This window comes from Nicotiana sylvestris, chromosome 5, assembly GCF_000393655.2.
Source record: "Nicotiana sylvestris chromosome 5, ASM39365v2, whole genome shotgun sequence".
Taxonomy (NCBI): Eukaryota; Viridiplantae; Streptophyta; class Magnoliopsida; order Solanales; family Solanaceae; genus Nicotiana; species Nicotiana sylvestris.
Window position 1 is genome coordinate 77967332 of NC_091061.1, and position 21308 is coordinate 77988639.

The 21308-nt window shown below is 37.8% G+C and overlaps 3 protein-coding genes across 3 annotated transcripts in view; all 3 read left to right on the forward strand.

Annotated features, from left to right (window-relative positions):
* LOC138868864 (uncharacterized) overlaps window positions 1–11245 on the forward strand; it is a 32505-nt gene extending 21260 nt beyond the window's left edge. Inside the window, exon 3 of the mRNA XM_070146438.1 lies at window positions 10820–11245. Coding sequence (XP_070002539.1) covers window positions 10820–11245 — 426 coding nt within the window. The remainder of the gene's footprint in view (window positions 1–10819) is intronic.
* A 1074-nt stretch (window positions 11246–12319) lies between these two features.
* On the forward strand, window positions 12320–12709 carry LOC138868865 (uncharacterized). The gene has a single exon (XM_070146439.1). The coding sequence runs from the start codon at window positions 12320–12322 to the stop codon at window positions 12707–12709; it is 390 nt and encodes a 129-aa protein (XP_070002540.1).
* A 2104-nt stretch (window positions 12710–14813) lies between these two features.
* Window positions 14814–15353, forward strand: LOC138868866 (secreted RxLR effector protein 161-like). Its single transcript, XM_070146440.1, has one exon. It carries the CDS (start codon window positions 14814–14816, stop codon window positions 15351–15353), a length of 540 nt encoding a protein of 179 aa, XP_070002541.1.
* The last annotated feature ends 5955 nt before the right edge of the window (window positions 15354–21308 follow it).

Here is a 21308-nt window from a genome sequence, read left to right on the forward strand (position 1 = left end):
GTGCCTGTTTGGAAAAAGAGATGATGTTTGTCGTCATTCTACGTAACAGAGTCACGTGCAATCAATTCCCAAGGTCAAAGGGTATTTTTTCCCTCAGGTAGATATTTTATTAAGGTATTTTTATTCCTATACACAATTTGAAATTTTATTACCCTCTCTGCTCAAGTTTTAATTTAATTTCATAGGCATATATAATTTACCAATTATATACACTTTATAAATTAAATGAGTATCCCTTTATATTAGGAATTGAAGAAGGAATCAATTATATCTCATCCTTATTCTCTCTCCCTTATACGCGCTCTCTCTCTCTCTCCTGCACTACCTCTCTCTGTCTCTCTCTGTCCCTCAATCTATTCTTTTTTCTTCCTCTGATGTCCTTTTTTTTTATCATTTCATATTGTATATATTTTTAATGGAATTCATCAATGGATTCCAATCGTTTTACTATAGAGTTTTAACTTAGCAATTTTCTCTCATGTTGCATAATTGGTGTTCAAATTGAAATTGTCAATCAATAAATTTTGAAAATGTTTGACTCTCCGCCATTGACATTCATTAAATAGCTCTGAAGCTTTGAATTCAAATTTGAATTTTCAAAAATCATTATTTGTTTGGATTGGGTGTTGTTGTAAATAATTGGGAATATTGTTTGGAGTTTATATCTCAATTTTGAGGGTGTTTGGTGAAGATTTGACTTGATTTTGACTGAATTTCAAATTGAAACTCGAAGAAGAAGACATGACATACAATATACATACGAAACTGTAGTAAAGTTATAGTATAATTGTATGTAAATTGTATTCTATTGTAGTTATATATATTCTTTATTTGAATGTTGTATGAAAGTTGAAAAATAGTTATATAATATATGAATCGTTGTATAAAATCTATATTTAAGTTATCAATACAATCTTTTTACATAAAGTTATTTATATGTATCAAAATTATATTAAGAGAGAAAGTTTTGATTGGAATTTTAGAGAGAAAGAAACACACACCACATACAAAATATATACAAATATCAGATACAAAATATACAAAAAGATATATTGTATAAATTTGTATGAAAATTATACTTAAGTTGTATGATATTGTAGATGTATTTTAATTGGGTAAATATAATGTATGAAAATTGTTGATAAGTTGTAAATAAATGTATACCATATAATTATTTGTATGAAACTTATTTTTAGTATGTATGTTTTTTTATATATATCAATTTGTATTAAATTTGTACGAAATTTATTTTTAAATTTGTATGTTGTACCATCTAATTGTAAAATATTAATTGTAAGTACGATGTATCCATTTTAGTGCTGATTTAAATAGGTTACATTAATTTGTGATAGATTAGTATATTGGGTAAGTTAACCAATCAAGTGAAGCAGAATACTTTACTAGCCCCGCACAATAGTTATTAACCTCGTAAAATTTTTGGACAAACTTTAATACATATCAACAACTTTATATAAAAAGATAGTATTGATAACTTAAATACAAATTTTATACAACTATTTTTCAACTTTCATAATACATTCAAATAAAAAAAATACATATAACTACAACATAATACAATTTAAATACAATTATACTATAACTTTACTATAATTTTGTAAGTATATGGTATGTCATGTGTTGTTCTTCTTCTTCTTCGAGTTTCAATCTGAAATTCAGCCAAAATCAAGTCTAATCTTCACCAAATACCCTCAAAATTGAGATATAAACTCCAAATAATATTTCCAATTGTTTGCAACAATACCCAATCTAAACAAATAATGATTTTTGAAAACCCAAATTCGAATTCAAAGCTTTTTAATGGTTGCCAATGGTGGAGAGTGAAACACCTGAATACTAAAAACTCTTTAATGCTCATCGTCGAGGAGGATTTTCATCCAACGTTGGACAGTGGTACAGTGCTTCAACAGAGCCATTCAATGGAAAATCCAATCACCTTCAAAGAGTTCAATACCAAATTTAATTTGTGACTAGTTCAAGCATTTTGTAGCCAAAGTTTATCGTTGCGAGCCTCATAACCCACTTGATGTTCAAGCCAATCTTGCCAATCACTCAAGCTATTCAAACAACTCAGCATGATCTAGGATTGCATACTTCGGGCCTACACTTTTCCGATGACGGGAACTGCTATTGCCACCATCAGATACTCAAACGTGGTTAAAACCATTGTTCCCTTTAGTTATGCCTTTTTTCAAGAAAAGAATCCCCTAAATTAAGACATAATAATGGATTGGGAGCCTTTTAAGGTGTAATGTACGTAATTTTTAAGTAATCCTTGTTTAGGGTGGGTAATATACAAAAATTAGGACAAATTTAGTAAATAAGTTTCAAACACTGTATAGGAAGGAAAAAATCCCTTATATTAATGCACAGAATAAACAAATTGAGCAAAGGTGCCCATAGCGTCCTTTACAATTCAACTTGGGAAAAAGTTCTCCCAAAATACTTTGTTGTGGCCAAACGCACATGCAAGTATATGCGATCGTCAAGTAATAAAGTGACTAAAAGTCAGGTGTCGAACCTACGAGGACTTGTGATTAACTATTAACTAAATTAGACTATCCTAATTATCTAAAAAAGGATTAACCTAGAAGTGTTTGAATCTAAACTAATTAAAATAAAGAAAAAAACAAATAGTGAACTTTAAACAAAAGAAGAGCAGATTTTTATGTTATCAATATAATGAAAACGATCTAGGGTCTAATATTCCTACTGTATTCTTCAATTAAATTGACTAACTAATTCATCTAGTTTATTGATTGACAGGGTTAATATTGCTCATAAGAATTTGTCAAAATCTTACTCGCCTATTTAAGCTAACTTAATGCCTATATGTCTATGGAATTAGAACTAACAAGAACGCATTTAAAATTCACGTATATAAACCAAGCAAGGCAATTAGGTATATGTCTATCCTAACTACAAATCCGTTCCTCGATGCCTATGTTTAAGAACTTGCTCTACTCATCCTATCTGCAATCTAGAATTCCCATTTTCGAATTCATTCTAGATTCGTAGATAGTATTCAATTGGTGATCAAGTAATTAAATAATAAAGCGCAAGACTGAATAAATAAACAAATATGATAAATCAAGAAAGCAAAATCAATATCCGAACAACAATAGTCATGAAAGAACTGAAACCCTAGAACGTGAAGTTTAGCTCCACATAGATATGGTAGCCAAACAATAATTCATACAAAGAAACATAAAAATTATTAAGTTTGGTGGAAGAAAAGATGAAACCCGGCCTCAACGGCGGCTCTTTGCTCTCCCTAGGTCGAATCCCCTTCAAAAAGTGTGTTCTATTCCCTAAAAGAGGTGTTTTCGACTTATATATTGCGTACAAAAGTCGTGGGCCAAAGTTTTTCTTTTCCTATTCTGACTCAGTTTCAGGGATTGATGTTGGGGTGGATGTTTCCCATCTGCCTCAGCTTGAACTTCTCAGCATTAGACGTTGGGGTGGACGTTTCACGTCCACCCTCTGTTCCCTCAACCTTGTCGTGCCCAGGTGTAGATGCTAAGGTAGATGCCTTCTCCCGACTTTACTGCTAAGGGTGCTCCAAATAGCATTTTTTACAAGGTTGGATGCGACGCATCCACCCTCTTCTCCTATTGCTGGAGCACCTTTTATTCATATTTATGTACTCCAAGCATCCTAAATCATCACATAGAAATCAATTAGTCATAAAACCAATAATTAACATATGTTGAGCATTTTAAAGACCTAATAGAACCAAAAAGCGGTCAAAACATGGGTAAAGTAACATAAAAACATATAGAAATCTACCCGACATCATACTTCCTTTAACAAAGGAATAGAAAACTTAGCTAAACTATATGCTAGTTTGTTTAGACTCCTAGGAATATAAACAAAGTCTACATGATTGATGAGTTTTCAATGTCTTTGCCTTATGTTTTGATGATCTAACAAACTACTGTCAAGAACCAGATAGGGAACCTGACACACTTGATACACATTACTAATGAACGGATTCTAGCCAGAACTCCAGCTTATGTGAATTGCTGCAAATGTAGAAAATAGAGAAACAAGACAGGGACCTAATCCCTTATGTTTCCTTGACAGTAATACAAAAGTCAACTGTGCACAGCTGGAAAGTGACTGCCACAGAAACAGTGCACATAATGCACCAGTTTTGCTGTCACTTGTCCTTTGACCAACCAAGTGCTTACATCATTCAAGTGATGTCATCAAAGGTGTATTAACAAGAGTGTTACAACAAAACATCACTTGTAAACTTGAGAATTCACTCCAAGCATTCAAGCCTTCTGAGACAGAAAACTTAATTCTCAAAAGCCTCAAGAACAAAGTTAAACGCTACTACGGACCACTTCCTAAATCTAGTATTATGTTGTACTTAGTTAAGTTGTAAGTTTGTAATTGTTCTTATTGTAATTCCTAAATTGCTTAGCTAGAAGCGTTACTTAGGAACCCCCTTATAAAATTATAAACCCTTTGTGTTTGTGTCGTGACTAGAGTTAGTCATGAGTTGAAGTTTTTGTAATAGGTGTATTTTAAAGTGGCTTGTAATAGGTGTATTACGAGTTAGTGAGGGATTAAGAGTTTAATTCCCAGATTGCATAGATTATAATCTAAAAGTTGCTCATAGTGAAGTTGAAATCCTACCAGTGTAGGTCGTGCTTTTTATCCCCTTGGGTAGGGATTTGTCCACGTAAAACTCCATGTCTTATTTACCTACTACTTTATTAGATATTACCATAGCGTCGTTGTGTGGTTGAGAAATGCCTTCTGCTTCTTCGTCGTTGAATAATAAGGAGCCTTCGGGAACATAATCTCGGGTCCATTTTTCCCTAGTGATCGATACCTTAGTGCGTTTGAATATGGGTGCCTGTGGAATGTCGACCCCACCGACGATCATATGAATGACATGTTGGGGTTCCTCCTGTTCATTTTCTTGTTGGCGTCCCTTTCTCTGAAATGATTTTTGGCTCGATCGCTAAGGAACTCTCGAAGGTGGCCCTCATTGAATAGACATGCTACCTCCTCCCTTAATTTTTTGCAATCCTCGATCTTATGACCATGCTTGCCATGATACTTGAACATCAAGTTTGGGTTTCTTTGGGAAGGATCGGTCTGTATGGGTCTGGGCCACCTAGTATCTTTGATCCTTCCGACTGACGATATAATGCCTGACGCGTTGATGCTAAAGTTATATTCCGATAACCGAGGTGACTCTGTGGGATCAGAATGCTTATTAAACCACTTTTGCTCATGAGTCCCCAATAATTCTGTCGTCGATCACTTATTCGATCATTCCGGGCGGAATTGCATCCTGTACCATTTTTCCTTCAATTTGTGGTATATGGTTTATATCATTCTCTATTCGACCTTGTCTCCCTATCGACGTCCCTCTGGGGCTGACTTGTTTGGATATACTAAACTAGAAGGGCCTCCTAATTGGTTGTCCTCGACCCTAATCTTCGATTGATATTGATTATGCACATCTACCCAAGTCATATTTGGATACTAGATCAAATTTTGTTTCAACTGATGTGATGCTATCGAACTCAATTCGTTCAACTCTTGAGTGAAAGCTTGAACGGCCCAATCATCTGTGACCGGTGGCAACTCCATGCGTTCCATTAGAAATCAGGATACGAACTCCCTCAGCATTTTGTTATCCCTTTGTCTTATCTTGAAAAGGTTTGATTTTATTGTTGCGACCTTTATGTCCCCGGCGTGTGCCTTTACGAAATAATCTGCTAACATGGCAAATGATTCGATGGAATTTGGTGGCAGGTTGTGATACCAAATCATTGCTCCCTTCGAAAAGGTTTCTCCAAACTTTTTCAATGGCACAGATTCGATTTCATCGTCTTCTATGTCAATTCCCTTTATTCCGCATGTGTACGAGTGATATGTTAATTAGGATCGGTGGTCCCGTTGTACTTAGGTATGTTCGGCATACAAAACTTCTTAGGAAAGGGCTTCGGAGCCGCACTTTGAGGAAAATGCTTCTGCACGAACTTTTTCGAATCCAAACCCTTTAGGATTGGGGGTTCCTCGATATCTGATCAAACTAGGAGTTGTATGTTTCCATTTTTTATCATTAGCTTCGATTTTCTTCTTCCCTGACTTAATTATTTTGGTGAGCTCCTCGAGCATTTTTATTATTGCAGGATTAGTCCCTGAATCGTTATCATTCGATATTTCTGGCACTGGATCGGTACGGCGAGTGATTTCTAGCTAGACCCCACTTGGAGTCCTATGTTGATTTTGCAAATAAGCAATAGCAGCCTACTAAGCCTATAGCATCTCAAATATCACCTAGAGACTAACTCCTCCGTCTCCTCTGCCCTGTGTACCTTGACTACCAGATTGGCTTTCCCTACGTACACTCCCTTCAGGATCTTCGCCTAGGTCCGCATTTAGAGCAACGTGCGAACTGACATCAACTAAATCGGCAATAGGTGCTCCCCGGAGATTAGCGGGTGGCACCCCCGCTCCTGGAGCAATTACATTATCATTTTCCCTGGGAAACCCGAGATCATCATCACCATGTGTGGGCGCATTTTGTGAGTTTGACATGTTCTAACCTAAGAGCAAAAATACTTGAAAATAACAAGCGTGAAATAATATGTGTTATCAGAATCAGCATCGAACAATCACTATTATCCTTAGCCCCACGGCGGGCGCCAAACTATTTACCCTAAAAATCGAGTAACAATTAAACTTATATTGTGGTTTTAAGGATATGTGATTCAATCCAATACCAATTGATAAATAAGGAATTAAATAGATAAATTAGAGAATTAAATAAATCAAACCAGTATGCTAGCAAAATTTCGACCATGACTTATGGTAGCCTCGAGATGTGATAATAAGAATAGCAAATGATAAAGCAACTCTAATGAACAGTAAGTGAAATAGCAAAATTAATGAGTGTGTATATTCTTATCGGTGAACAATGATGCTTACAAATGAATGAGATCCCTCTTTATATAATAGAGGAGTTCTAAACAAGGTACACTTCTAATTATAGTAGGAAATCCTATTTGACAACTGATTAACCGCCGAAGATCACTCCATTTCGAAATTCACGCCACGATCTTCTATCTGTTGCGGATATCTCTCCCTTTCCATTACCAAACTATAGCGGCATCATTTCGAAGTATGCCCTCTTCTGACCTCGATTAGTAATGTCGGCCTCGATCTTGGAAAGAAACTCCGATCCCAAACTCGATGTTCTGGCAGTTCGACGTGGTATCTCTTTCTTGATCAAAGGATGAAATTTGCATCAGTAAAGGAATAATTTAACATTCATCTAGATTCCTTTCAAAGAAAAAGGGCATAGCTTTTTTTTAACAACATAGAAATCAGAAAACCAATAAATTCAATTCCTTTCAAGCAAAGTCTAATTTTAAAAAGTTATTCTAAAGAAGAAGAAAAACCCTAGAATCAAGAAATATTTCATGACAACCCACAATCAGAAAGTGTATAAAGTCAATATCTTTCAAGGAAAAAATATTAAAGCAACACGCATAAAAAAGGAGAAAAAAAGGTAACCTGAAGGGAAGAAGCAATTTTGAGGGCAATATCATGGGGAAGTGATGCTTGTATAGACAAATATGATGGGTTCATTTTCAATATAACAACCTGGCCGGTGATTTTGAGAGTTATAGCCCTGATTCCCTATAAACTGTTTTTCCCGTATCAACTTCTACTATTGTGACATGCTGGGAGATTTCGTTTTGGTTTGTGGAATGTTTTGGGACACATAGTCCCTAAATGGAGGCTTAAGTCTCAAAATTTGGACCGTAGTCGGAACTGTGTAAAGACGACCTCGGAATTGATTTTCGTCGATCTCATTAGCTCCGTTGGACATTTTGGGCTTAGGGGCGAGTTCGGATTGTGTTTTGGAGGTTCGTAGCTCATTTAGGATTGAAATGGCGAAAGTCGAATTTTTGGACATTTGGATCGGTAGTGGAATTTTTGATATCATACTGTTGATTATGACTTGTGTGCAAAATTTGGGGTCAATCGGACATGGTTTGATGGTTTCGGCATCGGTTGAAGAAATTTGATGTTTCAAGTTCTTTAAGTTTAAATTAGAGGGTGATTCATGATTTTAGCATTGTGTGATGTGATTTGAGGGCTCAAATACGTTTGTATGGTATTTTAGGATTGGTTGGTATGTTTGGTTGAGGTCTCTGGGGCCTCGGGTGAGTTTTGGATGCTTAACGGATCATTTTTGGACTTTGGGAGTTGGCCGATTTTCTGGTATTTTGTTGCAGAGACTTTTCTTCATCGCATTCGCGAAGGCATATGGGAGGATGACTCAAGTTTATTCTTCGCGTTTGCAAAAAGGTTCCCGCGTTCGCGAAGGTATGGTTAGTGGAAGCATCGCGAACGCAGGGAGTAGAACGTGTTCGCGTAGAGAAAGTGAGGCAGCTGGGGTCCCCAGCTATTTGGTCTACGCGTTCGCGTAGCATGTGTCGTGTTCACGAAGCATCAGGGATCTAAAGGAACGTGTTCGCGACTGGACCCTCGCGTTCGCTAAATAGGAACTTTGGGTCAAAGGAATTTTGCTATACGCGAATGCGAGAAAGTGGACGCGTTCGCAAAAGAAGGATTCACTGGGCAGATATAAACTTTTCAAAAACGAGGCGAATTAACCATTTTTATAAAAACTTGAGTTTGGGAGCTCAGATTTGGACGAGATTTTGAGGGAATTTTAGAGATATCAAATGGGTAATGATTCTTAACTCGATTTTGGTTGTATCTCACTAATATATCATTAATTTTATCATTTAATTTCGGATTTGGGGTGAAAATTGGGAAAAATGGAAAAGAGTTCGTCAACTAAGATTTTGAGTTTTGATTGGGATTTTGACATCGAATTTGGATAATTTTAGTACGAGTGAACTCGTGAATGCATGGGTGTTCGTAATTTGTGACTTTTACCTGATTCTGAGACGTGGGCCCGAGAAGGCTTTTTGGGCGATTTTCCAATTTTTTGCCTTAGCTTTGATTTCATTAGCTAGATTAGTTTCTTGTAGTTATATTTATGTTATGTAATTGGTTTTGGCTAGATTTGGGCCATTCGGAGTCGGATATTCGTGGAAAGAGCAGTGTGATGGATTAATTTGAAATTGGTTCGAGGTATGTGGCTTGCCTAACCTTGTGTGGGGGAACTTCCCTTAGGATTTGGTACTGTTTTGATATATGAGCGTCGTGTACGTGAGGTGACGAGTGCGTCCACGGGCTATTTGTTGAAAAACTTCGTTTTTATTAAGTAAAATATCTGTTTTCCTTTAACTGAGCTCCACTAGCATATGTAATTATCATGTTTAGTTTAGATCAGCATGTCTACGTGTCTTAGTTGCTTATCTGAACTTTGTGTATCATGCTTAGTGAATTTCATGCTTCTTCATTGACTTGTACTTAGTCTAAATTGTAGGATTCTGTGTTGTAGTTGTAATTCTATTGTTTGAGCTGCATATTTACTTTGGGACTATAGAACGGTATTCCGGGAGATCCGCTTATACTGCATATTTACTTTGGGACTACGGAACGGTATTCCGGGAGATCCCCCAGAACTACATATTTACTTTGGGACTACGGAATGGCATTCTGTGAGATCCCCCTGCACATTTATATTGGGACTACGTGATGGTATCTTGGGAGATCCCCTGCTGTTATCTCTGGGTTCTGAGCTGTTGTTCTTCTATGCTTACATTCTTGTTAAATTTCAGTATTTATTCTTACTGCGATATTTCATTCTGTTATATTTTATTATACATATACCAGTAGGGCCCTGACCTGATCTTGTCACTACTCGATCGAGGTTAGGCTTGGCACTTACTAGGTACCATTGTGGTGTACTCATGCCCTTCCCAGCACATGTTTTTCGTGTGCAGATCCATGTACCGCTTATTAGCCACATTATCCGTGAGGTGAGCTAGCTGTAGAGACTTCAAGGTATATCTACCGCGTCCACAGACCTCAGAGTCCCTATCTACTCTTCCCCATGTTAAACATTCCTTGTATTTTCCTTTTGTTAGACTATGGAGTATAGAAATACTGTTTTTTTTCTGTAGTTTGTGACTTACAATATTTTGGGTTTTGGGAGAGTTTATGTACATTTCGAGAGTGGTTGTTGTATATGCCGAACTGCATCTTAATTTCTTGTTTAAAATTCCTGTTAGTTGTTAGCTTTTATGTTTTTGTTTCATTTCCGCCAAAATGTTAGGCTTACCAAGTCATAGAGACTAGGTGCCATCACGACAGCTTACGGAGGGAAAACTTGGGTCGTGACATTTAAGCTCAGTATTTTCAGTTCAGTTATGAAGCTGAAAGAAATAGAAGAAAATGCATGCATGTTTGGAAAAAGAGATGATGTTTGTCGTCATTCTACGTAACATAGTCACGTGCAATCAATTCCCAAGGTCAAAGGGTATTTTTTTTCCCTCAGGTAGATATTTTATTAAGGTATTTTTATTCCTATACACTATTTGAAATTTTATTACCCTCTCTGCTCAAGTTTTAATTTAATTACATAGGCATATATAATTTACCAATTATATACACTTTATAAATTAAATGAGTATCCCTTTATATTAGGAATTGAAGAAGGAATCAATTATTTCTCATCCTTATTCTCTCTCCCTTATGCGCGTGCTCTCTCTCTCTCTCTCCTGCGCTACCTCTCTCTGTCCCTCAATATATCATTCTCTATTCTTTCCCCAATTTTTCTTCCTCTGATATCCTCTATTTTTTATCCTTTCATATTGTATATATTTTTAATGGTCGGATAAAGAGGAAGATAGATAGTGAAAGAAGAGAACCAAAGAAAGAAAAGAACCTGGTACTCAAAGCTGAAAGCAATGACTCGAGTGAGGAGAACAGTGACATAGCTTACTTAACCAAAAGATTTCATAAGATGGTCAGAAGAAATGGAGGAATATTGAAAAGAGGCAACTCCAGCAAACCAAAGAACTATGATCTCTACCACAAGTGTGGAAAGCCAGGGCACTTTATCCAAGATTGTCCTCTCCTAAAGCAAAAACACTCCAAGTACAACCCTGAGAAAGCAATCAAGAGGAACCCGGTTCCTGACAAGTACTTCAAAAGGAAGAGATCTGCTGACAATGTGGTGAAACAGGATCTTGCAGCATGGGGAGACTCCTCTTGTGAGTCTGAAGATAAAACTGATACAGGTGACAACTCCATGATGGCAGTTTAAAGTGAAAAAAATGAATATGATTCAATATTTGCTTTGATGGCCCAATCAGATGATGATGAAAATGATGACAACCGTGAGGTAAATTTCAGGGATGTTCAGAGAAATCTGAAATCCTACTCCCCTGAGAAACTCATGTCTTTACCTAGTGTATTGATTGATGCCCATCATAGTCTCGTGGAGGATAAGGATGCCTTGACCTTAGAGCTAGGAGAAGCTGAACAAACTAGAGATGATCTGGTAGTGTGTGTATCTGATTTGAAGGAAACCATTTGTGAGTTGGAGAAAGAAAAATTTGTTTTAACCAAAAAATTTGCTAACATAGAACATGAAAGAGATGACTTAGTGGTTGTAGTTGTTGACTATAAGGAGACCATTGAGAACTTCAGTAAAGAAAAAGAAGCCTTAGTGAAGAGAGTGACTGAGATTGAGGAAGTAAGAGATGATCTCTTGGTAGTGATTGCAGACCTGTGGGAAACAATAGAGGGACTAGGAACTGAGTCTAAACCTGGAAATTCTGGAAAAGGAAAAGAGGTAGCTAGTGAGGAACACATTAGGCTTGAAAATGAGTTGGAGGCTGTGAGAACTAGCCTGTGTGTTGAAATTGAGAAAAACAAGAATTTCCAAACTAAACTGGAAAGAGTAAAAATGATCTTGAAAAGTCCCTAAAGTGGACCTGGTCCTCAGAAGCTATCACTGCCATGTATGTTAATAATGGTGGAAACATGCAAGGAATAGGTTTACAAAGGGAGAAAATCCCTTACAACCCCCATAGCAAGTATGTTACTGTACCAGATAACTGGTTGTGTACCCACTATGGGAACAATAGGCATTTCAAGGAAAATTGCCAAGTCAGGGTCTAGTCTATTCAGAAAAACAAAGTGTTTGCTGAAAATGTAACTTCTAAAAAAGGACCAGGTGCCACTCACAAAAAATGCATATTACCTGCAGGGACTAAGAGAGCTCTTATTCATCCTCTTGCCTACTACAAGGGACCCAAACTTGTTTGGATTCCTAAAACTAACTCTTAATTTCCTTGTTCAGGGAACAGTGAAAGGAAGCAGTCAACAATAGTTCATGGATAGTGGATATTCAAAGTACATGTCTGGGAACACCATGGACTTCCTTTCACTAAAAGTCCTTCAAGGAGGGAGTGTATCCTTTTGCAATGGGAAAAAGGGGTACATTCTTGGAGTTGGAAAAGTCGGGAAATCACTCACTCACTCAATTGAGAATGTGTACTATGTCAATGGTCTTAAGTATAGTCTCTTGAGTGTTTCTCAGATCTGTGATAAGGATAATAAAGTGGAGTTCTTGTCCAAGATATGCACAGTTACAAATTTGGTAACTGGTAAAGTGGTACTTATGGCCAAGAGATACAATAACATCTACGTTGCTGATTTTGAGTCTATACAAAGTGGTGATCTGAGCTGTCTGAAATATGTTGATGATGATGCTGAACTCTAGCATAGAAGATTGGGGCACGCATGCTTTTCTCTTTTGAATAAACTAATTCAGAAGGACCTGGTCCGTGGTCTGCCCACGTCGAAGATCAAAGTAAAGAAAGTATGTGATGCATGTGCTAGAGGGAAGCATGTGAAGTCCCCATTTAAGTCTAAAAGGATGTAAGTGCCTCAAAGCCACTCGATCTTCTTTATATGGATTTATATGGCCCTATAAGAGTGCAAATTAGGGGAAGAAAAAGATACATTTTTGTGATAGTGGATGACTACTCCAGATTCACATGGACTCTGTTTCTTAGAGCAAAAGATGAAACCTTTGAGGTATTTGTGGCTTTTGTGAAGAAAATCCAAGTGAAGATAGAGTCTAGAGTAGCATGTATTAGATCAGATCATGGAACATAATTTGACAATGCCAAATTTGATGAGTTCTGTAAAGAAAATGGCATTACCCACAACTTCTCAGCTCCAAGAACTCCCTAGCAAAATGGAATTATGGAAAGGAAGAATAGAACTCTTGAAGAAATGGCAAGGACAATGCTGACCGATAATGGGATTCCAAAGAACTTCTAGGCTGAAACTGTCAACACTACCTGCTACTTGGTGAACAGGTGCGTGATCATATCTCTCCTGAACAAAACCCCCTATGAGTTGTTGAATGGAAGGAAATCCAAGCTGACTCGCCTAAGAACATTTGGGTGCAAATGATATATTTTCAATAGTGGAAAGGAACAGCTTGGTAAATTTGATGCCAAAAGTGATGAAGGAATCTTTCCGGGGTATTTTTCTCAAAGCAAAGCTTACAAGATATACAACAAGCGGACTAAGTGTGTTGAAGAAAGTGTTCATTCTATCTTTGACGAGTCCTATCCCTCCTACGAGAAAAGTACCAAGGATGATCAAGATGGAGAGCCCTTGCTGGTTCCTGGTGAAGTTATTGACATGACAAATAGAAAGGCAAATATGATGAGCCAAGTGAAGGAGACAAGTGGAGACAATGTTGCCTCTTCCTCAAGGGAACCAGGTACCTCAATTACAACCACTGAAGCTGAAGAAAGAGTGGTTGATGCAGTGTAGGGTACTCCACAAGTACCTAAAAGAAGACCACAAGGGAACCATTTAGATATACCCAGTTCCTCTATAAATGAACCTCAAATGCCCAACTGGAAACACAAAAGCTCTCATCCTCTTGACAACATAATTACCCCGGTAGATTCTGGAGTGCAAACCATATCAAAGCCAGAAATTCACTTGTCTTCTCAGCCTTTCTTTCCCAAATAGAACTCAAAAATATCAAGGAAGCCTTGAAAGATGCAGATTGGATTACAGCCATGCAAGATGAGCTGCATCAGTTCGAAAGGAACAATGTATGGCACCTGGTACCTAGACCCTCAGATCGAACCATTATAAGAACTAGGTGGGTATTCAGGAATAAGCTTGATAAACACGGAAACACTACAAGGAACAAGGCCAGACTAGTAGTTTAAGGTTACAATCAGGAGGAAGGGATTGATTATGATGAGACATTTGCTTCGGTTGCTCGCATGAAAGCTATTAGAATCCTAATTGCTTTTGCATCTCATATGGAATTCACTCTGTTCCAAATGGATGTAAAAAGTGCATTTCTGAATGGACTTCTTAAGGAAGAAGTCTATGTAAAGCAACCTCTAGGGTTTGAATGTCATGAACACCCTGAATACATGTTTAAACTGGACAAAGCATTGTATGGGTTGAAGCAGGCTCCTCGAGCTTGGTATGAAAGGTTGTCAAAGTTCCTCTTAGAAAATGGTTTTACAAGAGGAAAAATTGACAACACCTTGTTCCTGAAGAAACAGGGAAGGAACCTACTCATTGTTCATGTCTATGTTGGCGATATCATTTTTGGGGCAACAGTTGATTCTCTGTGTGAAGAATTTGCAAAACTCATGGGAAGTGAGTTTGAAATGAGCATGATGGGAGAGCTAAATTTCTTCTTGGGTCTTTAAGTGAAGCAGTCCACGAAGGGTACATTCATTTGTCAGTAGAAATACATCAAGGAGCTCTTGAAGAGGTTTGATATGGAAGCATCAAAAGTGATAAACACTCCTATTGCTACGGCTACTTGACTTGACATGGATGAAACTGGATCTCGTATGAATCAAACTATGTATAGAGGCATTATTGGGTCTCTTCTCTATCTCACTACCAGCAGACCCGATATTGTCTTCAGTGTGGGGATATGTGTAAGGTTTCAATCAAATCCTACGGAATCTCATCTGAAGGCTGCCAAAAGAAATTTGAGATACCTTAAGGGAACACAGGACCTAGTCATGTATAACCCCTCAAGTGACAGTTTTAATCTTATTAGGTATGTTGATGTTGACTATGCAGGTTATCTTGTGAACAGGAAAAGTACTTCTGGAATGGCTCACTTTCTAGGATCATGTCTCATCTCTTGGGGCACAAGGAAGCAAAACTCAGTGACTCTTTCAATAGCTGAAGCAGAATATGTAGCTACAGCCTCCTGTTGTGCTCAGCTCCTATGGATTAAACAACAACTGGAGGATTTCAGGGTATTTATTGATTCTGTGCCTCTTCTATCTAATAACACTAGTGCACTCAACATGGCCAAGAATCCAGTTCAACACAAAAAACCAAGCACATTGATGTGAGACATCATTTTCTGAGGGACAATATGGAGAAATGGCTGATCTGTATGAAGTTCTGCAGTACAGAAGACCAAATTGCATATATCTTCACCAAAGCATTGAGTAGGGAATATTTTGAAAGAAATAGGGTGAAGCTGGGGCTATTGAAGCTTGATTAAGAACCTGATTCCCATCAATTGGCTATGAAAATCACCTTCAGGTAAAATTAGCTAAAGTGTTTTCTGGCCAAGTCTAACTCACTTCAATACCGTTGAAGGTAAACATGCATGATGATTATAGAAGCTGTAGATGCATTGCATGGGTAATAAAAGATGATTGAAATTTTCAAAGACAAGTCAAGAACCTAGTTCTTATACCAAAGGTTAGTAGTTTTGCGCATTCTTTAATACACGTTTTGAAAAGGTACAAATATCAACTGCCATGTCATCCACCTTTTTAGACTCTACTGTCACGTCTTTTCACTTCATATCGTTCCATCTCCCTCTAAAATGGTGCAACTCTCCAAGCACACCGCCGTTTCAGAACTGGTTCCTATCTCTCTCTTCATAATTATCCTCTCTCATTAAAAACCCTCTCCTTTCTTCACAGACCATAGTCCCTCACTAGAACTTCTCCAAAGAATTTTCTACTCCATCTCTTTAATGGCTAACAAAAACTCTGAAATTCCTGCCTCAGTTTTTACTAACCCTGAAAAAACCATTGAGTCCTCTGTCCCCGATGAGTCCTCTATAATCATCCATGTCCTCATCACTGAAATCACCCCTAACCAAGATTTTTCATCACCTTCCAGTTCTAAGGTGACTATCTCAGAAACCCCTAAAGTTATTGATCCTTCTTCTCTATCTTCTGAGATTCCTATTGATCAAGGGAAAAGTGGAGAACGGGGTAAAAGTCCTAGGGTCGCAGAGGTTTCTGCCATTATTGCTTCAGATTCTGTGGTGGCCATGGAGCCTATCGAGGATGAAAATATTGCGACCATCTTGGTGGTATCTTCCGATGGATTATTACATGAGATAATTTCGGGTACATACATGTCTCAGAGGAACGAGACACAGGGACTGGTGGGAAAAGGAGCAATGGTAGCTATTGAAGGCTCAACTCCAGCAGAAACTACTAGGCCCTCTTGTGAGGAACCTAACCCCTCTCCGGAGGAAACAGGTCAGGGTTCTCATTCCTATGACAATTCTGCTCCTACATCTTCTCCTCCATTTGATGTTGACCCTTTGGACATTTTAGTCCCTAAGATGAGGTCTAACGATGAGGAGGATCAAGACAACATTCCTCTTGATGCATTCATAGTCAAGGGAAGGGTAGTGATCACTCATGAGTCCTCTACTAAGCGACCTACTACTAGGTTGCAAGCAAAGGTAGCATATGACTCTGCCCTTCAAAAGAGCAGAAAGAGCAGTAAGAAGAAAAAGAAGAGACTGGTGAAAGACAATGAAATAGTGTGTGATAAGGATGTCCCTGTGGTGGAAGTTGAGGAGGAAACAACAAAGGAACCTAGTTCCTTAGTGAGAAGGTCCCAGAAGAAGAAGCAATTTGCTTTAGTGGAGACTGTTACAACTCCCAGTTCAAAATTGAAAGATGTTGTGAGTAAACCCTCAGTTTCTGATGAGGATGTGTTAGTCAAGCCTAAGGGAAAAGCAAGATCAAGTGTTGTGAAGTTTGGGAAGAGAAAGTTGGAACCTGTTAAGGAACCTATTTCTGAGAAAAGGATGAAAACTGAAACTAGTTCTGCTTTAGAACGATTAAGGCACCAAAAGGTCCTGTTGGTTTACACTTTTGACCCAACAATTTTTGATATGGCTGGTATGAGACAAGTCCTTGCAATGGTTGAATTTCAATGGTGGGGGCATTTGTTCCAAATGGATGCACCCAAGGTGTATGAGGATGAGGTTCAAAGATTTTATGTCAGCCTCTTTCCTGTTGATACCGGCCACATTTGTGCCGTGGTGAATGAGGTGGACATTGTGTTTGATGTGAGTCTGCTTGGGGATATTCTTAAAGTTTCTACGATTGGTGTGTCTACTGTGAAAGATGTGTGTGGGTCAAACTTCCAGAATGTTGTGGTAAAGGATAATGCGAACCAGAAGGGGGACCAGGTTCACAAGAAGGCTTTACTCCCTGTTTACCAGTTGGTCTTCGAGTTGGTGAACAAAGTTCTGTTACCCCGTGCTGAGAGGAGGTCCATGACTTCCAAGTCAGACTTATTTTTAATGGAGCAACTGGATGGATTTACTCCTGTGAACTTGCCTTCCATCATGATCGAACATATACAGAAGGTAGCAACCTTCAAGGATGGAAATCACGGTCTTCCATATGGGTTTCTACTTACGCAAGTGTTTAAGTTTTTCAAGGTGCCACTGGGGTAAGGCAAGATAGGAACCAAGAAGCAGACCTTCTCTCAAACAACTTTGGAAGAATATGAGTGCATTGAGAAGAATAGGGGTTAGGCAGTACATCAACAATCTCTCAGCTCATCAATGCTCAAAATAGCATAACTGAGGAGATTCGAAGGTTGAAGGCTAGGAATGCTATCCTGGAAGGTCAGCAGGCCCAAGGGGCCCCAGAGTCAAACGAGGAAGTGGTTCACTTGACAAAAGAAAATGATGATCTTAGGGCACAAGTGGAACCTGAAAGCAGAATTGCTCAATGAGCAAAAATCGGCAAATGCCCGAATAGACCTAGTTCTCCAAACTCTTGCTACAGCTTCCAAGACCTCTACTCCTAGTGCCCCCTAAGCAATCCTTTCAGTGACCAATTTCTAGATTGTCTATTTTGTTTTAATGATTTGGTAGTTATGTTTGTTTCTTTTGTTTTGATGTGGATGGGATGTATCAGTACTGCTCCCATTTTCAACAGTCCAATATTGCCTTTTCTTTATAAGCAAAGGCATATGTTTTATATATAAAAACTATCCTCTTTTGTTATCTAAATGTTTGTATTCTCTGTTTCTCTTCTCTATCATGTTGTGTGCACATATGTGGCATAAGTTAGCTAGGATGAACTTCTTTATGTTGTTTGCCTGCTTGTGTATTTTTAATGATGCCAATAGGGGGAATTATAATTGAAACAGGGATCTAATTAAGGGAGAAGCATAAAGTCAGGGGGAACTTGTGAAGTTCCTGTTACTTCATCTAGTTTTTTCTGCTCTAAATATATGTTATCAATGTCTAAGTTTGGCATCATCAAAAAGGGGGAAATTGATGGGTTTTCAATGTCTTTGCCTTATGTTTTGATGATCTAACAAACTTATTGTCAAGAACCAGATGGGGAACCTGACAGACTTGGTACACATTGCTAATGAGCGGATTCCAACTAGAACTCCAGCTTATGTGAATTGCTACAAATGTAGAAAATAGAGAAACAAGACAGGGACCTAATCCCTTATGTTTCCTTGACAATAATACAAAAGTCAACTGTGCACAGCTGGAAAGTGACTGCCACAGAAACAGTGCACATAGTGCACCAGTTTTGTTGTCACTTGTCCTTTGACCAACCAAGTGCTTACATAATTCAAGTGATGTCATCAAAGGTGTATTAACAAGAGTATTACAACAAAACATCACTTGAATACTTGAGAATTAACTCCAAGCATTCAAGCCTTCTGAGATAGAAAACTTAATTCTCAAGAGCCTCAAGAACAAAGTTAAATGCTGCTACTAACCACTTCCTAAATCTAGTATTCTGTTGTCCTTAGTTGAGTTGTAAGTTTGTAATTGTTCTTATTGTAATTCCTAAATTGCTTAGCTAGAAGCGTTACTTAGGAACCCCTTTGTAAAATCATAAACCCTTTGTGTTTGTGTCGTGACTAGAGTTAGTCATGAGTTGAAGTCTTTGTAATAGGTGTATTGCAAAGTGGCTTGTAATAGGTGTATAACGATTTAGTGAGGGATTAAGAGTTTAATTCCTAGATTGCATAGGTTGTAATCTAAATGTTTCTCATAGTGAAGTTGAAATTCTACCAGTGTAGGTCGTGGTTTTTTATCCCCTTGAGCAAGGATTTTTTTCACATAAAACTCCCTGTCTTATTTGCTTACTGTATTATTAGTATTCTCAGTGGAAACTCATAGAGGACCTGGTACTCTATAGTTTGGTGGACTCAGATAAACTATCAATGATCAAACAAAGTTGAAAGCTTCCAAATGTCTTCACAAGTCACTTTTATCTCCCATGAAGTAGTAATTTTTTTTCCGAATCATGTTAACAACAATCTTTGAAACTGGTAGGATCTTCACCTTCTTCCAACCATTCATAAGTGTACGTTCAAGATTCACTCTTATAGCAAGTGCGTCAGCTATTATCATGGGTGAAACTACATGTCTTAAAGGGTGGTCAATTACCACTCTTCATTGCAAAATTACACTGCATATATAGGTTATATATTAGATTTTAAGGGTATATAACATATACTAAACACCCTTTATCGGGAAATGTTCTTTACTTCTTATAAGTTTGAATACCTATAGGAAATTCCTGCCATTGGCTATCATGGCTTTTCCCAAAAATTGGATTGGTGATCCATGGGCATGAATAAGTTTCCCAAGGGTATCCATAGCCGCAACACCAATACTTGCACCTCTAGAATTTACTAGTAAACCTGCATCAGTAAATAATAATATACCATCTGGGTGGTTCGTTATCTGAAACGCTAAGCAAATCCCATTTTGAGGGGAAATCAATGAGCAAGTAGCCAAAATATTCTTATATTATGATAATCAAGTAGTGACTTAGAAAAAGTATCAACCGAGTTGAAATATGACTTTCAAATTAATTTCTGAATGAGTGGATGTTGCCAAATGGAGTGCATGTTAGCAAAAGGAGTTGTGATGCCATACGCAAAAAGGAAGAGATTGATTCAAACCTATCATGATTAAAGTACCATGCATTCCTAGATTTTCATATTTGCCACATAATATTAATACTTAAATTTAATAACTCTAATGACTCGGGATATTGGGTAGTATTAGAAACCAATGTGCACCACCAGACTCAAATGAGGTATTGTCACTCTCTTAGAATGTGAGTTGTCCGTGAAAATACAAGGCATTTATGGTATTGACACGTGAGTTGTCCGTGCAGCACGTGAGTTGTCCATGCAGTTGTGATTTGTAATGTGGGCATAAGATGCTAGGTGATTAGGGTTTGTAAATTGGGTCCCCCGATTTGTGAGTCTGAGGTGTGGTACCTCAGGGTAATTCTTGTACAAATCTTGTGTGAAAGTGGTTGTTTATTGGGTTGTTACTTGTTTTCCCTTACTTGGTTTCACCGGACTTTGACTTTATTACTTGTTGTTCCTTGTTGCTAATTGTTGCTTCTAGTTTTCTATTGCAAGTATTGTTATGTTATTTTTACCATAATTAGATTTATATTTATATTGTTCCATGTTAGTTTTACATTCATACTTGTACATGTTATTAAGTCTAGTGGGTGTCCTGACTGTCCCTCGTCACTAGTCCACGGAGGTTAGTCTTGATACTTACTGGGTACAGCTGTGGTGTACTTATGCTATGCTTTCTGCACATTTTTGTGCAGATCCAGGTACTTCGGGGTTTGTTGAACATTAGCTAGCTGATCGGGCATTGCTATGGAGACTCAAGGTATGCCTAAAGTCGCGTTTGCAATCCTCGGAGTCACTTTCTAAAGTTTATTTCGTATAGTTTATTTTTATTCTGGAACATACTTAGAAAATTTTCTAGTGAACTCAGTAGAGCTTATGACTTGTACTACCGGTTTTGGTATGTTGTATATCATGTTAGGATTATTGGCTTTATATAGAGATATATGGTTCATGTTGAACAGTTATTTGGTTAAATTCTATTATTTATTCTGTAAGTGTTAGGCTTACCTTGTCCGCACCCGTCTGGCTTGCCATGCCTTGTCTTAGCTTGCCTTAGTTTTTCCACCCCTTGCTATGCTTTTGTTGTTTGTTGTCTTTGCCTTGCCATGGTCTTG